Source organism: Tursiops truncatus, chromosome 15 (assembly GCF_011762595.2).
Source record: "Tursiops truncatus isolate mTurTru1 chromosome 15, mTurTru1.mat.Y, whole genome shotgun sequence".
Classification (NCBI taxonomy): domain Eukaryota; kingdom Metazoa; phylum Chordata; class Mammalia; order Artiodactyla; family Delphinidae; genus Tursiops; species Tursiops truncatus.
Genome location: NC_047048.1, coordinates 4,384,724 through 4,405,386, shown reverse-complemented (window position 1 = coordinate 4,405,386; position 20,663 = coordinate 4,384,724). Strand labels below are relative to the sequence as shown.

The following is a 20,663-nucleotide window of genomic DNA, read 5'->3' as shown; positions in this document are numbered from 1 at the left end:
CATTCCTGCTGCTCCCGTTTACCTGGCCTCTGCTGCTCTTGTGAGTTACCTCACCTTCGGATCTTCTCATTGGAACCACCTGGGGTGAAGGGTTGGGGGGGGTCCAGAGTTCCAAAGCATAGAGGACCACAGGACCAGAGGGGGGTGCCACGTAGAAGTGGGCCTACAGAAGGGTCGGGGGGGATGGTGGGCATGGAGCACCTCAAAGTCGAGGCTCATCACAGGGGCTGGTCCCTTCTCAGGTCCCTGATCAGGGCCCCGCAAACCACAGGCTCTACATTGGCAGAACTTCTGACTTTGTCCATCTTTTAATGAGAGACCCTCAATTTTTAAGTGTTAGTTATTCATTTTAAAACATTTTAAAAACACCAGGAGCCAAACAATAAGCGTGAGGAGCTGGATTCAGCTGGAGGCCGCACAGCAGGTGCTCTGGGCTGGGGAAGGCAAGGCTTGGGACGGGGGCTGCAGGCAGGTTTGAGTCCTCAGTGGGCCTGAGCAGCTCCCCAGCCAGGTGCTGAGGTTCTGGGAAGGAGAAGCTGTTACTTCAGGTAGGTGTGACCCCTCCGCGAGCCCAGTCAGACTATGATCCTGTCTTGAGGCGCGGGGTCACTAGTGAAAATATAAGAATAATGGTACCCATGGGGTACGAGCTGGGGAAGCAGCAGGGCCCAACCTCCGTGGGTGCAAGAGCTCACCAGCGGACCCCAGCTGCGGCCCCTGGGGGGCAGAGGCGGTTAGGTTTGGGGAGGGCTGCAGGCGTCCCCTGAGTCCACCAACCTCACCTTCTCACACCTCCTCAGGCAGCCATCTGTCCTTCCTGCCTCCTGCTGGGGGAACGCTTCCCTTCCCAGAGGCAGGCGCTCCCCATGGATCACCTGTAAAGCCTCCAGATCTGAGGCCCTTATTGCATTCATCCAGCTACCCTGGCCCACCGGCCCCCTCAGTCCATGTCCTGGTCCTTTCTGGGAACCCCTCTCCCCCCGCCCATGTTTACCCAGCGTTGGCCCTGCACGAGCTGTAGACGTCCGGCCCACCTGCTCCAGTACTGCGGGCCCATCACCAGCAGGGATCGCCCCCCGCCCCTGCCCGGGTCTGAGGGAACGCGGGCCCTCATAGGGGTCATCGCCTCCCTCCACCGTCGTGGGGCCCGGGGAGGGTCCCGAGGCCCGGGTGGACCTGGCCGAGTCTGGCGCTCGGTAGCGCCCCCTGAATCATGTTTGCATGAGGAAGCCGGGAGGGTTTTGGGGAGCGGGCGGACCTCGCGGGCATCTCTAGGGGGAAGGCGGGCCCGGGGTCCCCAGAGGTGGGGTCGGGCCCTGGGGCGGCGCGGGGCGCGCCAGGGTCCCCAAGGCCCGGGACGCAGTGCACACGAGCGCGGCGACCCAGGTCCGAGGGCACCCCCGCACCAGGGACGCTTTCTTTCCCCCCACGCACGCCCCCTCAGGGGCCGCGCTGGACCCCGCGTGACCGGAAGTGCCTCCCCGTTGGCACCGGCGGGGCGGAGCCCGGTGGCGGCACTTCCGGTGCCCACGCGCCGCCGCCGCGCAGCTCCGGGGCCGTCACTTTGTGTAGCGCGGGGCGCGCAGGCCCCGGCCCGGCCCCGGTGTCCGGCGGCGGCTCGGCGGCCGGCGCGCGCGGTGAGTGGGCGGCGCGGCGAGTGGGTGGCGAGGCCGGCGGGAGGCGGGCGCTGGCGGCAGGTGCCGGCGGGCCAGGCGCGGGCGTGGGGTCGGGGTCGCGCCGCCCCTCGACGCCGGCGCGGGAGGCCGCGGGGAGGCAGCGGCGCGCAGCGGGGCGGGCCGGTCCGGGGCGGGCCTGGGTCTGGGGGGGGCCCGAGCGGCGCTCTGGCCTGGCCTTTCGCGGCCGCGCCCACGCTCGGTGCGGCCCGTGGACCCCCGCCCGGGCCTGCGCGAGGGAGGCGGGCCCCGACCCCCAGGGCCGGTCCAGGCGGGCAGCGCGGAGTAGGTGGGCTGGGGGGACACACACCCGCGACCCCTGGGAGGTGCCCGCCGCCGTCTCGGCCGGAGGTGCGGGGGTTGGGCCGCGGCCGCCCCCGGGGACACACCCATCCAGGAGGGGTTGTCACGGCCCTGACCTGGCTTCTGAGGGAGGCGGAGGCCCCATAAGCCCCCTGGAGGGATGGAGATGGCTTGGCGCCCCCGCGAGCTTGCTTAGTGACCTTGGGGGCCTTGCCTGGGTCCTCCCTCTGCAAATGGAGGCCCCGGTGGGCTGCTGTGCTGAGTCTTCTACCGCCAGTAGGCGGGTTGGGAAACTCATTTCTGGGGTTGGATGGGGTCTGGGCTGCCCCATGTGGTCGGAGAGGTGGGAGAGGGGCCGGCCTTTGGTGGAGGACCCAGTGGGCAGGGGGAAGGGGAGGTGTGCAGGATCAGGTCCCTAGCTGTGCCTCTGTGGGGAGACTCTGGTACTGGGTTTGGTTCAAGTGTTGGCAGGTTTGGGGAGCTGGCCAGCAAGGTGAGGGGCTGCCCTCGGGCAGCAGGGTTGGCCCCGTGGATACACCTGCACCAGGAGCAAACCCAGGAGAGCAGGGGAGCCCAAATCTGTGGACAAACAGTGAGGATCCTGGTAGTCAGGGAAGGAAGGTTTCTGGACGGAAATGAAAGCTTGGAAGGCCTTGAGTCACAGGTGTGGTCAGTGAGCCCAGCAGACGGAAGGAAGGGGCCTAGATCCACCTGCACCCACACATTTCTTCATTTCTCTGTGTAGGTTCCCTGGATATGGGACTTCAGTGGAGAGTTGCTAAGTTTTCTAAGTTTGCCTATTTCTGTCTGTGTGGTCCTTCTCCCGGAGGCAGGCATCTCGTTAACTGCCCCTCCTCGCCCCCCTCTCCCCGTGCCCCATTCCAAACTCTGCAGCACTATATCCTAGGGTGCAGCCCCGCCCCAGCCCCCATGGAAATAATGGTCTGGGATGACCTGAAGGGTTATCATGGTCAGGTTGCTCACCTGACTTTTGGTGGCATCCTGAGCTGGATGCCAGAAGTGAGTTTCTGGTAGGCTGGCAGGCTGGAAAGAAGAAAGGAGGGTCTGGGGGTATGCGCAGCACACGTCTGTCCTGGGGAGGCAGAGGGGGCATCTGCCACCCGTGTTACTGAGGCCCGTTTCTCAGAACCATTCTGTTCTGGATGCTGGGTCAGGGCTCATGGGGCGTCTGGCTGTGCTAGGCCCCATCGCGTCTGCAGGGTGACTGACCACCTCCACGACTGGAGGGTCTTTCCCTCCTCTGGTCAGCAGCAGGTGCACCTCTTGGGAGAAGGGACTTCAGGTCGTAACCTCTTCAGAGGCAGAGATTCTCCAGTGGGTTCTAGTCTGAAGGACCCTCAACAGCAGTCATCCTGTTCTGGAACATGACAGTGGGGCCAGAATACTGGGTTTTGAAAATCTCATGTTCATCACGTTGACCGCAGGCTTTAGAGTCATTTTATTCTTTCTTCTTCTTCTTCTTTTTTTTCTTTAATATTTATTTATTTATTTGGCTGCACAGGGTCTTAGTTGTGGCACACGGGATGCAGCATGTGGGATCTAGTTCGCCGACCAGGGATTGAACCCAGGCCCCCTGCACTGAGAGCGTGGAGTCTTAACCACTGGACTGCCAGGGAAGTCCCTAGAGTCATTTTATCAATAAATATTTGAGTGCTCACTCTGTGTCTGGCACAGGGAGATTCAGAGATGAACAAAGGGAACTTCTGCCTTCTTGGAGTTGAGTGTGTATTTGGGGAGACAGGCAATAAGCAGACAGTTCTGTAAGTATATTAAAATGTGGGTGCTGGGCTTCCCTGGTGGCGCAGTGGTTGAGAGTCCGCCTGCCGATGCAGGGGACACGGGTTCGTGCCCCGGTCTGGGAAGATCCCATGTGCCGCGGAGCGGCTGGGCCCGTGAGCCATGCCCACTGAGCTTGCGCGTCCGGGGCCTGTGCTCCGCAACAGGAGAGGCCACAACAGTGAGAGGCCTGCGTACCGAAAAAAAGAAAAAAAAAATATGTGGGTGCTAAGAGGGCAGAGTCCAGGGAACTGTGTGTGTCTTAGGGGCCCAGGGGGCTACCACCAAAGGATCAGGGGAGGAGAGTGCCAGGGAGTGGGAATGGCATGTGCAAAGGTCCTGAGGTGCAACAAGCACGAGTCCACTTTATTCCCAAGCCTCTGGTCCTCAGATGGGGGCCTGGCCTGCGGGACTCTGCTCTGCAAGGGGGCCAGGCAGGAGGGGCTCTGCTGGGCTTGGCATGGCAGCTGGGCTCAGCCTGAATTTGCAGCCCCATTGTCCTGTGTGGCCTGACATCTCAGGCTCCTCTGGGGTTCGTGCTCTCTTCCCGGGGTTCTGGGGTCGCTGTATTTGTAGTGGGGTTGGCTTACTTTGGAAGTGGCTCTAGTCAGGTCTGAGAGACTGATGGGGCCATGCTGGCTGATGGATCTGTTCTTAGGTTTGCACTCAAAAAGGAGCCACAGAAACTGGCTCGTCAAAACCCATGACTCTTGTCTTGTCCTGGAACTTCACTGGGGCTGGTGAGGAATGCGCAGCTGGGAGGGAGGAGTGGCCCCAGGGCCCGCGGTATCCCATCCCTCTTGGGTCCACAGCCCCGGGCTCCCGTGCTGTGAGGCGGTGTGGCTGCACCTCCCAAGTGCCTGGGCTGGGCCGTCTCCGACATCGATGCGAGAGGTGGATGCTGTGAGCCACTGGGGCTTTGATGATTCAACACTTAGGATTCTCTGATCCCCAAACGTGAAGAGGTGTCACAGGGCATTTTTTTTCACCTTTGCTGGTCTAGCGATGAACCAAATTCCTGATCAGCCGAGCTTTTTCCAGATGCCCTGAATGGAGCGAGGGGGTGAGGGGGGCACAGGGGTAATTGCCTGCTCAGGGCCTATTCTCTGCCGCCTCCCACAGGGAGGAGCCTGACCTGCTGGCTTGGTAGAGTGGGCTCTCCCGGCAGGGTGGTCTTACCTTCCCCCGCCCGTCATACTGCGCTGGGGTTCCTGGCCCACCCATGCTCAGACCTCGGCTCCCACACTCCCTGCCGCCGAGTTCGTGCCCAAGTTCGTGCACGTTCAGAGCTGGGCGAGCATCTCCTCCGCCCCCATATATCAGGTACACTGTTCCTTATGGCTGTGTGCACATCAGCTAAATGCAGGCTGGGCCACCCTCGGGCGTGTTGCCTGGACTTGACGCTTCCATGTTCTTGAGGATGAAAACCCGGGATCAATCCCTGGCTTACTCCAAGAAAGCATGGCAAGCTCACACGAGGCCCGCCGTTGCCTGCAGGAAAGAGCTGAGGCCGTGTAGCGGGGCTCCCGGTGAGGGGCTCTTTGGCAGCTCTTCTGCTACAGAATCTAGGTTGTGCCACATGAGATCGTGGAAGGAGCTCCAGTCGCGCCTCAGCTCCGGTGCTGTCACTGTATCGCGGGGCAAGCCAACCCCACCTCCGTCAGAGGGCTGCGTGCCGGGCGGCTGGTCACCGTCGCCTGTCTGTGTTGCAGGCCGAGCTGAGGCTTCCTTCCAGAGACGATGGCGGCCCTTCACACGACTCCAGACTCCCCAGCCGCCCAGCGGGAGAGGGCGGAGGACGGGTCGGAATGTGATCCTGATCAGGAGGAAGAAGAGGAGGAAGAAAAGGGGGAAGAGGAGGGGGAGCTGGCGAAGGAGGAGGTGATGGTGGTGGAGGCCGAGGACGCCGAGGCCGTGGCGGAGGTGGCAGAGGAGCTGGAGGCGGATGGGGTGCAGGCAGGGCCGGGGCGGCAGGCGGAGGCAGAGGCGGAGGCGGAGGTGGAGGATGCCGACGCGGAGGCGGTGGTGGCAGAAGAGCGGAGTCCGGCATCGGGGACCCAGGAGCGCCTTAGCTGTGGTGGGGATGCTGAGTCCCCAGGTCTTCAGGAAAAAGGTAAGACAAAGGAGCTAGTCTTCGGGGAGGAAGTTAGGGGGGGCTTGGGTGGGCAGGCCGGGAAGAGCTCTTTGACCTGACGGGGTGCAGCTGGAGTGGCAGGGCCCAGGGTTTTTTCTTTTTTAAAAAATTTTATTTATTTCATTGATTTATTTTTGGCTGCGTTGGGTCTTCGTTGCTGCGCGCGGGCTTTCTCTAGTTGTGGCGAGCAGGGGCTGTTCTTCGTTGCGGTGCGCGGGCTTCTCATTGCTGTGGCTTCTCTTGTTGCAGAGCACGGGCTCTAGGCACGTGAGCTTTAGTAGTTGGGGCACACAGGCTCAGTAGTTGTGGCTCGTGGGCTCTAGAGCGCAGGCTCAGTAGTTGTGGCACGCGGGCTTAGTTGCTCCACGGCATGTGGGCTTCCCGGACCAGGGCTCGAACCCGTGTCCCCTGCATTGGCAGGCGGATTCTTAACCACTGCGCCACCAGGGAAGCCCAGGGCCCAGGTTTTGAAAAGGGGGAGTGGCCAGGAGCTGCTGACCCTGGTAGCTGGATGGACAGACGTCGGCCAGGGCAGTGAGGCTTGATGCTAAAGGCTGGACCCCAAGAGGTCTCTCCCCGCAGCCCTGCAGGCGTCCCGGGCTCCAGCCATGTCGAGGGGTGAGGACCTGGAGGAGGACGAGGACGAGGATGAGGACGAGGATGAGGACAGTTCCCTGGCATCTGGGTCTCAGGTGAGCTGCCCCTTTATTTGGGGCTCAGTTGACCAGGCTGGGTTTCCCCAGGGAGGTTGGCACCCACTGTCCTGGAGACCTGCCCTGTAGGCAGGGCAGTGGCACTGTGGTCCTCAGGCTGAGCGCAGGCTGTGTGCCAGGACGGGGCTGCAGGAAGCAGCTGGGAGTCTCCAGCCCCAAACCTGTGGGATATGGTTCCGCTCTCCTGGGGCCCGACCCTCCCCAGGCCATTGGAATGTCCTGACCATGTTGCCCACCACCAGCTCTCCTGCAGCCTGCACAGTTGCGTCAGCCCTGGCTCTCCCCCGGGGCCAAGCTGTGCCCTTACCTGGAGTGCCTGTCACCTGTCCAGGCTCTGGTTTCCTATTGAGCCCAGTTAGAGTGGGCGCCAGTGCCCACACTCAGTTGGTGCCACTTGTCCACCAAGGCATGGGCCCTCACACCACTGATGTGACCACTGGCTTGAGGCAGACAGTGAAGTAGCAGGGGGCGAGGTGCCCGTGCAGCACATACATGGGCTCTTGGGCTTCATTGTCTCTGCACTTCAGTGTGAGTCCGGGCTCTGCCCCATCTGAGCCGAGCGCTCTCCCTCTCTGAGCCTGAGCCCCTGGTCTCTGGATGGGAATGGGGTTCTCGCCTCCCGGGGCTGTGACAGGCCTGCAAGCCCCTCGTTCGGTCAGGTGTTTGTAGACTTGCGGCTGCCGGGCTGCCGGGCTGTGTCCCCGTGACCCACACATTGCAGGGTCAGCTCAGTGTCCACTGAAGTGACCTCCTGTCCTCTCTTCGTGGGACACCCTGCCTCTCGCCGGGGCAGTGTAGGGCAGCGGCCAGGGTTCTTTGTTTTCCAGGGGCTGGTGACCTTTGAAGACGTGGCTGTGTACTTCTCCCTGGAGGAGTGGGAAAGGCTGGATGCAGACCAGCGGGAGCTCTACAAGGAAGTCATGCAGGAAAACTATGGGATTCTGGTGTCCTTGGGTGAGCAGAGCCTTTCGTCCGCAAGAGGCATCCTGGCGTGATGGCTGCCAGGGCTTAGCTGTCTGAGAGGGTGGTTTCTGGAGCCCCGGGGTCTTGGTGAAGGAGCTGCTGGAGCCAGCCCGCCTCCCAGGGAAACCCTAGGGACCAGCCTGGCTTCTGGGCCGGGGCATGTCTTGGGGGGTGCCCACTATGGCCCAGCAGTGCCATGACCCAGGTGGACATGTTCTGGGGAGCTGCAGTGCTGCTCTGGTCTCTGTGCTGTACACTCCCCAGAGGCCTCAAGGGGTGAGGAGTCAGGTGACGGAGGAGAAGGGCGGGCACCCTGCAGATGGCAGTGTGTGGAGGGGGCTGGACAGGGGAGCTGGGGGTCAGGGCAGGGCTCCAGAGAGAAGGGAGTGTGGGATCTCCCAGCGGAGGCGGGGAGGTGGGAAGGCTGGTCCTGGAAAGGCCGGAGAGAGGAGCCAGTGGTGGCAGTGCTGTGTGGGTGAGGGCGGGGCCTGCAGGCGGGGCCCTGCAGCTGCTGCCTGTTTTTTCCGGGGCAGGATACCCAATCCCCAAGCCGGATCTGATCTTCCGGCTGGAGCAAGGAGAGGAGCCTTGGGTCCCGGATAGCCCCCGTCCCGAGGAGGGAGACATCGTCACCGGTGTCTACACAGGTGAGTGTGACACGGGGTCTCGCGGGTTTCACCGACTTCGGCCTGTGCCTTCGCTCTCCACTGTGGCCCCAGGGAGCCGCCCTGGAGCTGCTGCTCTGGGGACACGGTGGCACTGGGGGCTCACCTCTGCCTTCGTGGGCTGGCTCCTCCTGGTTCTGGTCTACAGAGGCCCAAAGGCTGGGGAGCCTTTAGAGAACCCAGAGATTCCTGTTGCGAATCTTTAACAACGATGCCCTGTCCCTGCCTTGAGCCTCTGATTGTTTTTGTGTGTGTGAGGGTCAGTTGTCACGTTACCAGCTCAGAGGGGCCAGGTGAGGAACAGACCGTTGCCCTGAAGTGCTGGAGCTGGCCTTCCGGCTCCCAGGATTGAACGGCTTCCCTGCCCATTTGGCCGTCTCCTCTCCCTGGGAGGCCCAGGGTCAGGGCCTGGGCTGGCAGCCCTGGACCTTCCAGAGAGGAGATTTTGGAGAGAGACATACAGGAAGCGTTCAGGGTGTCGGATTTCTCTGAGACCTTGGACCTGGCTCTGGCCCTGTTCCTCCAACTTTCTGGGCCTCATTTTTATTCATCTGGAGAATAAAGAGTTGAACAAAACCCCCAGTTTCCCACCCGAGGCCGTCGGACCACTGGTTCTGTGGAGGTGCTCCGTGGAGGTTGGTGAGCTGTTCCCCGTGTGTCAGGTTCAGTGGAGGCCCTTGCACGGTGTGTGTGTTTGGCTTTGGTCTCGGGTGATGCCAGCCTAGTGCGGGGCTCTGATGTCTCATGCCACTCCCGTGCTTGGGTAGACTGGGAGCAGCTTGTAGAGGTTTTAAAATAAAATACAGAAAAACATCGACAGTGCCGTGCCTACACGTGTACTCTTCAGAGTATTTCCCTGTATACTTTATATCCTCGTAACAGCTCTGTGAAGTAGCAGGGGAGGGAGTATTGGTCTCATTTTACAGTCAAGGAAATTGACTTTTGAAGTAGTGACTAAGTCACTTGCCCACAGTGGGTTCAGGCCTCGGGCCTTACTGTGCACTGTGTTTCGGGGTGGCCTTCCTGCCCTAGGTCTCCACATTCTCTGGGACCCTCTTGGAATGTCTCCCGGCCTTCAGAATCAGGACGGCTCTGGCTGGCAAAAAATGTTGCTGCTGCCTCCAGGCTGAGACTGGAATGTAGGCGATGTTTGTCGGAGGGTCTAATGGGAGGTGTGCCCTGTTTCTGGGCACAGATCTGAAAAGCCACCTGGAGAGGAAGGGGCTGTAAGGCCTCCACTGGCCAGTCTCTCCACACATGGTCTGGACGTGCCCCTGTTCTCCATGCTTCTTGGAGGGTCCTGGGGTGGATCCTTTCGCAGGCTCGAGCCTGGGTGGTCCCCACAATGTGCTCTGTGAACCTAGCTGGGGTTTGGCAGCTCGCAGAAGGGGCAGGCTCGCTGGGCCAGCGCCTCCGCCTTCCCCTGTGGGCCGAGGTGGGTGCAGGATGCAGGCATAGTCTTCCACGCGTCACCTGCCTCCCGGGAGGGGCTGTGGTAGCGAAGGCTGGGGTCAGCTCGGGCAGAGCGAATCCATCTGAGGTCCCCCCTCTTAACTGTCACTGTAGCCTGTCTGCCAAGCGCTTCCCTCCCCTTTTCCCCCTGCGCTCATTTCTGTGCAGCTGAGCCCGTTGAGAGTTGCGAATTGCTGGGTCTGGGCAGGACAGCCGGTTCTGAGCCTAGCAGAGTTTCTGTATTTCTAGATCATAGTCTTGCAAAACACAAGCATATTCGTCTCTTGTGCTTCTTAACAAGTTGGGCCACACATAAGGTTTGGACTCTGGCCACACGCGCCCACTCAGGCGCCCCGGCGCCTCTGAGTGCTGAATGAAAGCCTCCTTGCTCTGGCTCCCCTCGACCACCACCTCCCGCTCCCTGGTCCTCACCCATCACTGCCACCTCTCTCCTCACCCGGCTGAGATAGTACGCTCCCCCATTCCTTACAGATGCCCGGCGTGGTCGCCTGGCAGATCCCTGCCCGTGGCTGAACCCCCTTTCCTGCGGCCGAGCATGTCCTCGTCCCCTTGGCCTGGTGGCTCTGGCCTTACTTCCTCGTCGCATTAGCTTTTCTGCTCTGCAGGGTGGACCCCACGTGCCCCTGGTCCCTCTGCTGCCCCTGGCTGCTTCCCCACCTGCCACTGCGTGTCCTCTTCTCTCCTCTCTGCAGGTGACCCCAGCTGGGGCCAGGGCCTTAAGTGCTGCCCACCTGCCCGTTCTCAGCCTCTCTCTCCAGCTCTGACCTTGTCTGTCCCACTGCCTGCTTGATGTCTCCACTTGGGTGTCTGAGGGCATCTCAGAGTGAGCTAAACCTGAAGTGGTACCACGTCTCCTACCCCGGGCCCCGCCTGCAGCGTCCCTGGCACGTGGTGGGCCTGGCTGGGGCCCAGGTGGTCCTCGTCCCTCTGCCTTCCTCACCCCACCCCTGGCGCAGGCATGAGGTTGTCAGGCATGTGGCCACGGGCATCCCTGAGCTGCTGGCTGCCCCCCACCCCTAGACTTCCCCGGGCACTCGGCACAGTATGTGGGATCCTCTGCGGCCTGGGGGTCTGCACCCTGCACACACCCATAGCTCTTCAGGCTCAACTCCACCGACAGCCTTTCTCTTCAAGCTCTCACCTGCCTCGGGGCTTTGTACCTGCTGTTTTCTCTGCCTGGAGTGACCTCCGTGTGGCTGGCTCAGTGTGTAGGTCCCACTTGGGTTGTGTGTGTCCTCTGACCGCCTTGATGTCAGGAACCTCCCATGTCACTCCAGGACGTTCCCTGCACCCGCAGCCCTCGGCGAGGTCTGGGATGGCCGTGCCCAGGTGCCTGCCTCCTCGATTGCTCCAGCGGACTCTGTGAGCGCGCGCTGTGTTTTGTTCGCACCTGTGCCGTCTCCACAGTGCTCGGCTGATGACCCCGCTCCCTGACTGCTGTTCCTGCCCCTCGTGTGAAAGCGAAAGATAGCAGAGCAGTACGATAGGCAGGACGGAACCGGCTTAAACCTTACACAGGAAAGGAGAGAGAGAAAGTTTAAAAGCAGTCAGGTGAAGCACACCGAAACGAGAGAATCTGATGGCTGGTGAGCGCGATCAGCGGTTCTGGAGAGGCGCTCAGGGGAGGACCCCCCTCCCGGAAGATGTGTCAGCCTGAGGACCCTGCAGCGGGGAGGATAGATCCATCGCAGAAGCCCAGCCCTGCCGGGAACCACCACCTCCGGGCGACCGGACTCCTGCTCAGAGGGAAGGAGGGGCTACTGATGGCAGCCGGACGGGGAGGAAGGAGCCCACCTGCAGCTTTGGCCACCCCCTTGTCCACGTCCTGCCTTTGTGCCTGGGGGCGGGGCTCTCCCCGAGCCCACCATGAGTCTCGGTCTGGCCGGAGGGTCAGGAGCAGGTGCTGACCTCACACACACGACTGCCTCCTGGGCCCTGTGCCGTGGCTGGGTCCCTCGGGGAGAGGTTAGTCAGAGCAGACCTGCAGCTGACTCACCGTGAGGCGAGGCCTGGGGACAGGTCTCGGGGACGGGACAGGACAGGGGCAGAGGGTGCTTGGGGTGGGAGTCATAGAAACCCTCGGCTTGGTTCTCGGGGCAGAGCAAGTGTCAGGCCACCTCGCAGCAGCTCAGGGAGCAGGTGCGCCAGGCAGGTGGCTGCGGGGCTTCCTCCCCGAGGCTGTTTATTCGTGCCTGAATAAGGCACTCACCAGGGGCGCCTTGGGCGTCTGCTCACAAGGCCACTGGTCGGCCCCCGCGAGTGTCACCAGGCTCTGAGCGCGGGCCCTGGCCTAGCTAATCCTCACCCAGCGTCAGAGTCCTTAGGAGTGGACGTCTCAGGGAGATGAAGGGCCAGCTCCCCTCCCCAGGGTCCACTTGTCCACTCGCCCCCTGTGGCTTCTGGAAGAGGCAGCTGTGTTTGACCTTCTGGGCCATGCTTGGGAAAGGCCCGCCCGCCCCCACCCCGGTCAGAGCGTCTCCTCTGCCTCGGTCCGTCTCACGAGTAGACCTGACGGGTCCTCACTTGGATCCAGAATAGGCTTGCATCCGGGGCACTAGCAAACCCCCGGGGAACCCTGGCCCCACTGCAGCCGGGGGGAACGCCGACAATGGACACCCCCGCCCGGGGGCCCAGACCTCCAGATCCTGGGCCACTTTGGCGGCAGAAGATGAGAACAGAGCCTGGCTTGGAGGCAGGCTGCTGTCCCCGAGTCCCCTCTGGTGGCCCTGCTGCTTCCCAGAGATCTTGTCTCGGGGTGCAGCCAGGGAACTGGATGCCCTTCTTGTCCTTTACTCAGTGTCAGTGGTGGCCTCTACCAACTTGCCTTATGTTTAATATTTTCTCATTTTTGGATAAGTGGCCATGCCAGCTCCAGAGCCAGTGATGAGGTCAGGTCCCCTCCTAGGATCAGCCCCCTCTGCAGAGCGCAGCATTGTTTGATGTTTGGGGTGGGGGCAGGGCAAAGAATCACCTCCCCAAGTGGGGGGCTTTGCTACTCTCAGACCCCAAGGAAGAGGTGTTGCGGATGAGTCGTTGGGACCTAGCCTGTCCCCCGGCTCTGAGTAGCTGAGGCTGCCAGCTGGGTGGCCTGGGTGTCCACTTCTATCCAGCAAGTGCTACTGGCCCTTGGCTGGGTCCTGGGGCACATTCCTACCACGAAGACATTGTACTTGTTCCCCGACTTGAACCCCCTGCCTTAGGGACTCCAATTAAAACTCCTCCAGACACTCACCAGAGTCTTAGGGAAAAGCCTTTTTGAGACTCACTGGAAGAATTTCCAGCTAATCTGACCATGGGCCCAAACTGCCCGTCCCTGCACCAGCTCCCCTCAGGGGTGCTCCGGCCTTCACCGTGAGGAGCTGGGCCTCTTCCATGCTGCTCAGCCTCTTCTCATCCCTCACTCACCGTGGGTGGCAGCTTAGTAACAGGAAACCACTGTCCTTTATTTAAAGCTTATTTTTACTATAATCGTATATTATTACTAACTACAGAAAACTTAGTATTGCAAAGTATAAAGAACTAAAATAACCCGTTGTGTCCCTTTATACATGTTTCCTTCAGAGAAGAAATCATGTCCGTGCACTTCGGTGTCTGGCTTTATGTCACTCAGCACTGTGCTGTGTTTGCCCATGTGATTCATCACCGTATGTTTGGGACGCTATATAGAACACAGGACCAGGGCCGAGTCAGGACGGGCATCCCTCCTGGGCCCCGACCCCTCCTCGGGGACAGGACTCAGGGACGAAGGCCCACCCGGTCAGGTGATGGCTGACACCAGCCACGGCCTTGGCAGGGGACCCGGGAGTGGTGGGGAAGGGGATTCCTACCTCTGTGGGGGAGCTTGAACCTTCCTGGTACTGGGATCGTGAGGTGGACTACACTGTACGTGGCCACGGTAGACACACACGGGGCAAGGTGTACCAGAGGAAGGTGGCACGCAGGTTCTCTGGAACACCTGGGCTGCCGTGGACGAGGCCTTTTTCTTTGTTTGTTGTGTGACTTAGTGCCAGCTTTGTAAATATCAGATTGGCCAAAAAGTTCGTTCGGGTTTTTCATCACACTCTACGGAAAACACGAATGAACTTTTTGGCCGGCCCAATACTAGTTCCCTCCTGGGTGCATCACGATGGCAGGCACATCACTTTTATAAACCGAATCCCTGTCCTTACTCTGCACTGAAGGGAGCGGTCAGGGCGCTGCTTGGTGGAGGAGGGATGGAATTACAGGACCCCAAGGCGGGTCCTTAGCCTTCTGTGATGGGAAGATGTTTGCAGCTCACCCAGTCTTAGTCAATTTGGGACCGTTTCCCAAGTGCACAACCGCTCAGAAAGCCAAGCTTCAGAGAGGCTCAGCGGGGAGGCTGTGCTGTGCCTGCACAGTTGCTGGAGCCTTCTAGGGTGAGTGCAGAGAGCTGGGGCCTACAGGCCCCTCTAGGTCTCCTTGGCCCAGGGCAGCCTTTCCTGGCTGTGCTCTGGGGGTGGGAGGGAGAGCCCTGGATGCTGGCCAGCCTGAGACTGGTGGAGAGATCCAGAGGAGGGATGCTAAGCAAAGCTTAGGTGTTACAAAGGCAGGTCCTCAGTGGCCGTGCTGGTGCTGGAGTCTTGGCTGCCTTGGGCCAAGCAGGTGGGGGGGTGGAGTTCTCCAGGAGACAAGGGGCTTTGGGGAGAACACACCTGGCGTCTCCGTCTCTTTTTCTGGGCCCTGGACCCCTGTTTTGGGCTTGACACCTGGTCTCACAGGAACCCACAGGCAAGGTCACCCAATTCGTAGGTGTCCCTATTCTCAGCAGGGTGGCAAGCCCTGAAGGGAGCTGGAGGTCTGGAAAAGGGATTAGTTGAGGCCATTTGAGGAGAGTCCACGAGGTGAGGGAACCCCAGCCTTCCTAGGAGGGACACCCGCGTGTGCATTTCTCCTGTCTGCACAGTTCCTCCTAACTCAGGGAAGAGGCGTGCACCATCTCTCACTCCCGTGGAACAGAGGCGCCCTGACCCCGGGCTCCGGGCTCCGAGCTCCAAGAACCTGGGGTCCTGCAGAAATCGCTCCTTACAGGAGCAGGAGTCTGTAAGCGGCTTCTGTCACGGCCTCTTCTCACCTCTCTCCTGGCCTTCCCTTGTCGCCTTCAGGGGCCTGGTTCTGGACCGACGACATAGAGGACCATGAGGAGGAGGACGACGAGGACTTCCTGGCAGAGGTGGCCGAGGAGGAGAACGAGCCCCCAGGGCTGTGGTCCGCGGCCTACGGCGTGGGGGACGTGCCTGGGACCTGGGGCCCCGACGACTCGGATTCGGCGCAGACTCCAGAGGGGTGGGGTCTTGACCCCGGCGGCCTTGGGGTCCTGGCCGAGGGGTCCGAGGCGAAGCCCTTTCTGCAGGGCCGGGAGCCGGGCGCGAGCCTGATGGCGCCCTGGGCGTTCCCGGCCGCGGTGACCGCTCCAGCCGGGCGGCCGGAGACGACGTGTGACGTGTGCGGTAAAGTGTTCCCGCACCGGTCCCGGCTGGCCAAGCACCAGCGCTACCACGCGGCCGTCAAGCCCTTCGGCTGCGATGAGTGCGGCAAGGGCTTCGTGTACCGCTCGCACCTGGCCATCCATCAGCGCACCCACACCGGCGAGAAGCCCTTCCCGTGTCCGGACTGCGGCAAGCGCTTCGTGTACAAGTCGCACCTGGTCACGCACCGGCGCATCCACACGGGCGAGCGGCCCTACCGCTGCGCCTTCTGCGGCGCGGGCTTCGGGCGCCGCTCCTACCTGGTCACGCACCAGCGCACGCACACCGGAGAGCGGCCCTACCCCTGCCCGCACTGCGGCCGCAGCTTCAGCCAGAGCTCGGCGCTCGCGCGGCACCAGGCCGTGCACACGGCCGACCGGCCTCACTGCTGCCCCGACTGCGGCCAGGCCTTCCGCCTCCGCGCTGACTTCCAGCGCCATCGACGGGGCGGCGGCTGCGCGGAGCCCAGCGGCGACGGCCCTCGGCGCGAGCCCTGTGAGACGGGGCCCTCGGCGGGGCCCGAGGAGGCCGAAGCCGGGCCTGAGGGGCCTGAGGTCGACGAAGCAGACGGAGAGGCCGAGGGAGAGGCCGAGGCGAGAGAGGCGGCGATGGAGGCGCCCACCCCCGGGAGAAAGGATGACCCCGAGCCGGACAGGCGGTTTCTGGGGCTGGGCAACGGCCTGGGGGAGGGTGAAGGCCCTTCCTCGCACCCGCTCGGCTTCCACTTCCCCGTGCACCCCAAGTCTTGGCTTCACCCGGATGGCTTTCCGATCTTGGGCCTCCCGGACTTCGCGGAGCGGCTGTCGACCGACGGGCGCCCCCTGCCCGGACCCCTGGGGGGCCGGCTCTCCCTGGTAGAAGGCGCGGGGCTGGCCTGCGACCCTTTCGGCGGCGGTGCTGGGCCTGGGGGCGGCGGCGGCCTGCGTGCGTTCGGGCCTGCAGTCGGGGGGCTGCTGGCGGAGCCTGCGCCTGCCGCGCTGGCCGAGGAGGAGAGCCCGTGGATATGTTCCGACTGCGGCAAGACGTTCGGGCGCCGCGCGGCGCTGGCGAAGCACCAGCGCTACCACGCGGGCGAGCGGCCCCACCGCTGCGCCGACTGCGGCAAGAGCTTCGTGTACGGCTCGCACCTGGCGCGCCACCGCCGCACGCATACTGGCGAGCGGCCCTTCCCGTGCCCCGAGTGCGGTGCGCGCTTCGCCCGCGGCTCGCACCTGGCGGCGCACGTGCGTGGCCACACGGGCGAGAAGCCCTTTGTGTGCGGCGTGTGCGGCGCGGGCTTCAGCCGGCGCGCGCACCTGACGGCGCACGGGCGCGCGCACACGGGCGAGCGGCCCTACGCGTGCGGCGAGTGCGGCCGCCGCTTCGGGCAGAGCGCGGCGCTGACGCGACACCAGTGGGCGCACGCCGAGGAGAAGCCACACCGCTGTCCCGACTGCGGCAAGGGCTTCGGCCACAGCTCGGACTTCAAGCGGCACCGACGCACGCACACGGGCGAGAAGCCCTTCCGCTGCACCGACTGCGGCCGCGGCTTCGCGCAGCGCTCCAACCTGGCCAAGCACCGGCGCGGCCACACGGGCGAACGGCCCTTCCCGTGCCCCGAGTGCGGCAAGCGGTTTTCGCAGCGCTCGGTGCTCGTGACACACCAGCGCACGCACACGGGCGAGCGGCCCTACGCCTGCGCCAACTGCGGCCGCCGCTTCTCGCAGAGCTCGCACCTGCTCACCCACATGAAGACGCACCGCGGCACGGCGGGCGCGCCTGGCCAGACGCCGGCTGCCCCCGCGCCCAAGGCCGAGGCACCCGCTAAGGGGCCGCCGAGCGCGGGCGCAGGGACCGGGTCCGGGGAGCGCGGCAGCACCCTGCTGGAGTTCGCAGGCGGAACGAGCTTCGGCTCCGAGCCGACGGCCGCGTTCGCGGGGCCCTCGGGCGCCTACGAGGAGAGCATCATGTGAGGGCCCCAGGCCGACGGAGGCGCAGCCCGCTAGGCCACCGGCACCTTGCGGCTCGAGCGCCGGCCGCTGCGCGCCGGCCCCTTGCTCTTCTGGCCTCAGGGAGCTGAGGGTCCTAGTCCTGGTGCGGTGCCTTCCCCTCAGCCCCGGTGCACCGCCCCCCGGCCTCGGGCTTCCCTCCTGTCCGGCCCCAGAGAACCGGCCGCCGAGCTCAGATGGCCGTACGGGGGGCGCAGGGGGAGAGGAGAGCTGCGCGCGGAGCAGATGGGGACAGGGGGCGGCCACCCCGACAAGAGACTGCGACATCACTGGATCGATGCGGTGAGGCCAAGCGGTAGGAATGGCAGGCGAGGTGTTATTTATTTTACTCGGATTCCGATATGGGTGGCCCGGGGGACAGGTGGCTTGTGAGTTAGTAACTGGGTTTTACAGCGAGGGAGGGGAAGCCCTTGCATCAAGGGAGGGTGGGGTGGTCGAGGGCAGAGCGTATGGCTACTCCAGGGGGTTTGGCTGATGACTTCTTCCAGTTCCTCAGCGGGAGACTTCAGGGGCCTTCCGGGCATTCGAGTGTGTTCAGAAAGTTTTGAGGACGGTGTGCGTGGCGAGGGGAAGCCTCGTGAGTTTTCAAAGGACGGTGTTCCTCCCTAATCCGGGGTCGGGGGTGAAGTGGAGATGCACCTGGGAAAGCTTTTATTCTGTCGACTGTGGATATTTATTTCCATGGCTTGTGTGGCCCGAAGAATCTGGGAGGAGGAGAAAAACCCGGAAACCAAATTGTGGCCCCAGGCAGATGGGTTGCAGGTGTTCGCAGGGTCCCCAGGGAGTTTGAAGCCTTATTCCCCAGAGTCGCTCGCTGTCTTCACCCCACTTGAGCACCGAGAGCGGCCCGGCCGTGTGGGTGTTAGTTTCAGCCTCCCCTCTGAGTCCTTTGGTACTCTTGCCTGGGAACGCTGGAGGCGGCATCCTCGGAGACCCTCTGGGAGCCCAGCAGCCAGGGACCCCAGCCGTTGGCTCGCCGGCGGCCACGTGTCCCCGAGTGGGTGGGCGCACGGGGCCCTGCTCTCGTGAGCCCGCGCCCATTTAGATTTAATAGACAAGTGTGAAGTGACAGAGGTTGGTGGTAGGGTTGTTTCTTACCTCCCAGGATTAGGGCCTTATGACCGCCTCGGGTCCGTTTAACTCTGCTTCTGTCATTGTTCTACACTAGGAGCAAGTGGTGTTTCTGGTTAGGTTCCCGTCTCACAGAGTGGGCAGTGAGTGGAGGCACCGTGGGCCGGGCTGTCTACACGACGGTGGTTCACCTCTGGGGGTTCGGACCTGAGCCCGTGGCTCAGTGACTGACCAACTGTCCAGCTATGCAAGGCCCGCAGCCGGCCAGCGCCGCACCTTCCAGGCTGGGCTCTTTCGAGCCACCGGGTCACCTGCAAGACATCCGCCCCCTTAATGGTTTGGGGGCCAGTGTGAATGGGGCCAGAGAACTGGGATTTTGAAGCAGCTGCATTCCCTTTTAGACCTAGTTCCTTCTGTTTTAGCACAGACATGGCCCTGGGGCCTGAGAGCCAGCACCCGGGCGCTAGAGGCCGGGGCGGGCGGGAAGGGGCCCTGGACGGTGGTGGTAAGAATGGGCCTGGCTGGGTGAGGGCGGGGGTGGGCGGGGTGCTGAGGAGGACAGGGGTTCCCGCAGAGGCGCCGGCAGCGCTGGGCGGTGCCGCCTGTCCCTGGGCGCTCTCTCCCAGCTGCGAGAAGGAGCCTCAGGAAGGGCCCGGGGCAAGCTGCGCCCGTCCCGCCTGGCACAGCCCTGAGTACCCACCTTCGGTGCCCCTCCTGAGCCCAAGCTGCCCCGCCCCGCAGCTGTCAGCAGGAGGACCTAGCTTTAATAAAGAGTGGACAAACGAGCTTTGTGATTGGATTCCGTGTTGTTGCCCCTCCTCAGGGACCTCAGGGAGGCCCTGCAAGGCATCAGGCCCACCTTGTTCCTGCAAACGATCTTTAGAAATTTCTCTTCTTAGAAACTAGAATTGGCCCGTGAGGAGTCACCCCAAGAGAGCTTTGGCCCCTGCCACCTGTGTCCACTGTGTCTTCCCAGGAGTCCCCCGTGGGCCCGCACACTGCCACCTGCGTCTTGTAATATGCACACCTGTATCAGGACATTGACGTGTGGAGGATTGTTCTAGCCAGGTCCCCTTCCTGGTGGTCCAGACCCCTGTTCTGAGGCCCCAAAGCCACATGGGTTTATCCAGGCTCACCTGCTCTGTGCCAGGGCAGAGCACCCCCCCCCCCGCCCCCCGGGGCCCCAGACACCTTCCTTTGAACTGAATTATTGAATTCTCACCACATGGTGTCCCCACGACCAGATCTGACCCTCCCGTCCTTTCCCCACAGGTTTGAAAAATATGAACTATGAAGTAAATTCTCTTTTCACGTGTGATATGGAGGCATCAGAATAGAAGCCAGTATTTCAGTGGTAGATGGGCATTAAGACCTAGTTTAAAATGGATGGCCTTGCGGATCTTAAAGTCTATTCAGAAAACTTAAGTTATTCCCTGATAGAGCTTACAGTTATCCAGCCAGATACTTTATTTTAGAGGGGAAATAAGGCAATTCTGATGGTCATAGAAAAAAAGTAGACAGCCTCCCTGGTTTTGAGAGGATTTCCAAATTTCTGGAGTCCTGATTAATTCCACAGATGTCAGTCTAGCATCTCCCGTCATTGCCAAGGAGGAAAGGAAGCCCCCAGGGCCCCTTGAGTTGTGACCCCTGAAAGCTGGTGCTTTGAGAGTCATGAGGCCCTGAACACCCTCTGGTCTCCACTTAACCTTTATTGCTTGAATTTCCCCATCCTCCCTTTCTCCTGACCCTTTCACGTAATCTCCTCAAACACTTCCTTCTAACTTTTTTCTTTTCCTAATTGGCTACATATGGAATAAAGTATTTTGAATTTTTTGGTTATATTTATTAAATAAAGCTTTATGATCCTTGTTCATTATTTAATTTTTTGCTGATTATAAAATTCACGCTAGTTGTAAAAATTCCAACAGTGCAAAAATGTGTTAAGTACACACTTTTCATTTCCTAAAGAGTCACACTACATCCAGCCACCAGGTACCGTGGTTGCTCCAGGAGGTGTGGGAGCACATTTCTTCTATGTACGTGGAAATGTTGTAAAACTAGGGACATGCTTTACATGCTCTCTTACAACTTTCATCATTTAACCATGTGACATTCTTTCTTACCTGACAGAGCTACCTCACTGATTTTAACGGCTCCATCATAGTATTTTCATTTTGTGACTATACCGTCATCTAGGTAACTTCTCCATAAGTGGCTATTTGGTTGTTTCCAACTTCTCACTGTTGCAAACAGTGCTTCAACATAGATTCTTGTACATATAGCCGTGCAGTTTTGTAGATTTTTAATGTACCTGTTTATATGAGGTAAAGTCCTAGAAGTGCTGTTGCTGGGTCAAAGGGCATGCATATTTAAATTGGGAGATATAGCTAAATTGCC

The 20,663-nt window shown here is 61.4% G+C and overlaps 1 protein-coding gene across 5 annotated transcripts in view; it reads left to right on the top strand.

The window, feature by feature from the left end:
- Nucleotides 1–20,137, top strand: part of ZNF316 (zinc finger protein 316) — a 38,594-nt gene extending 18,457 nt beyond the window's left edge. Inside the window, exons 1-6 of one of the 5 annotated variants that reach the window (XM_033839090.2) lie at nt 1,496–1,637; nt 5,486–5,886; nt 6,490–6,599; nt 7,448–7,574; nt 8,117–8,230; nt 14,845–20,137. In XM_033839090.2, coding sequence (XP_033694981.1) covers nt 5,514–5,886; nt 6,490–6,599; nt 7,448–7,574; nt 8,117–8,230; nt 14,845–17,159 — 3,039 coding nt within the window. In that variant the 5' untranslated portion in view covers nt 1,496–1,637; nt 5,486–5,513 and the 3' untranslated portion in view covers nt 17,160–20,137. Of the gene's footprint in view, nt 1–1,495; nt 1,638–1,662; nt 5,887–6,327; nt 6,600–7,447; nt 7,575–8,116; nt 8,231–14,844 lie in introns of those variants that run through there. The other 4 variants (XM_033839092.2, XM_073791877.1, XM_073791878.1 and 1 more) reach the window with 4 other exon arrangements.
- Nucleotides 20,138–20,663: the final 526 nt, after the last annotated feature.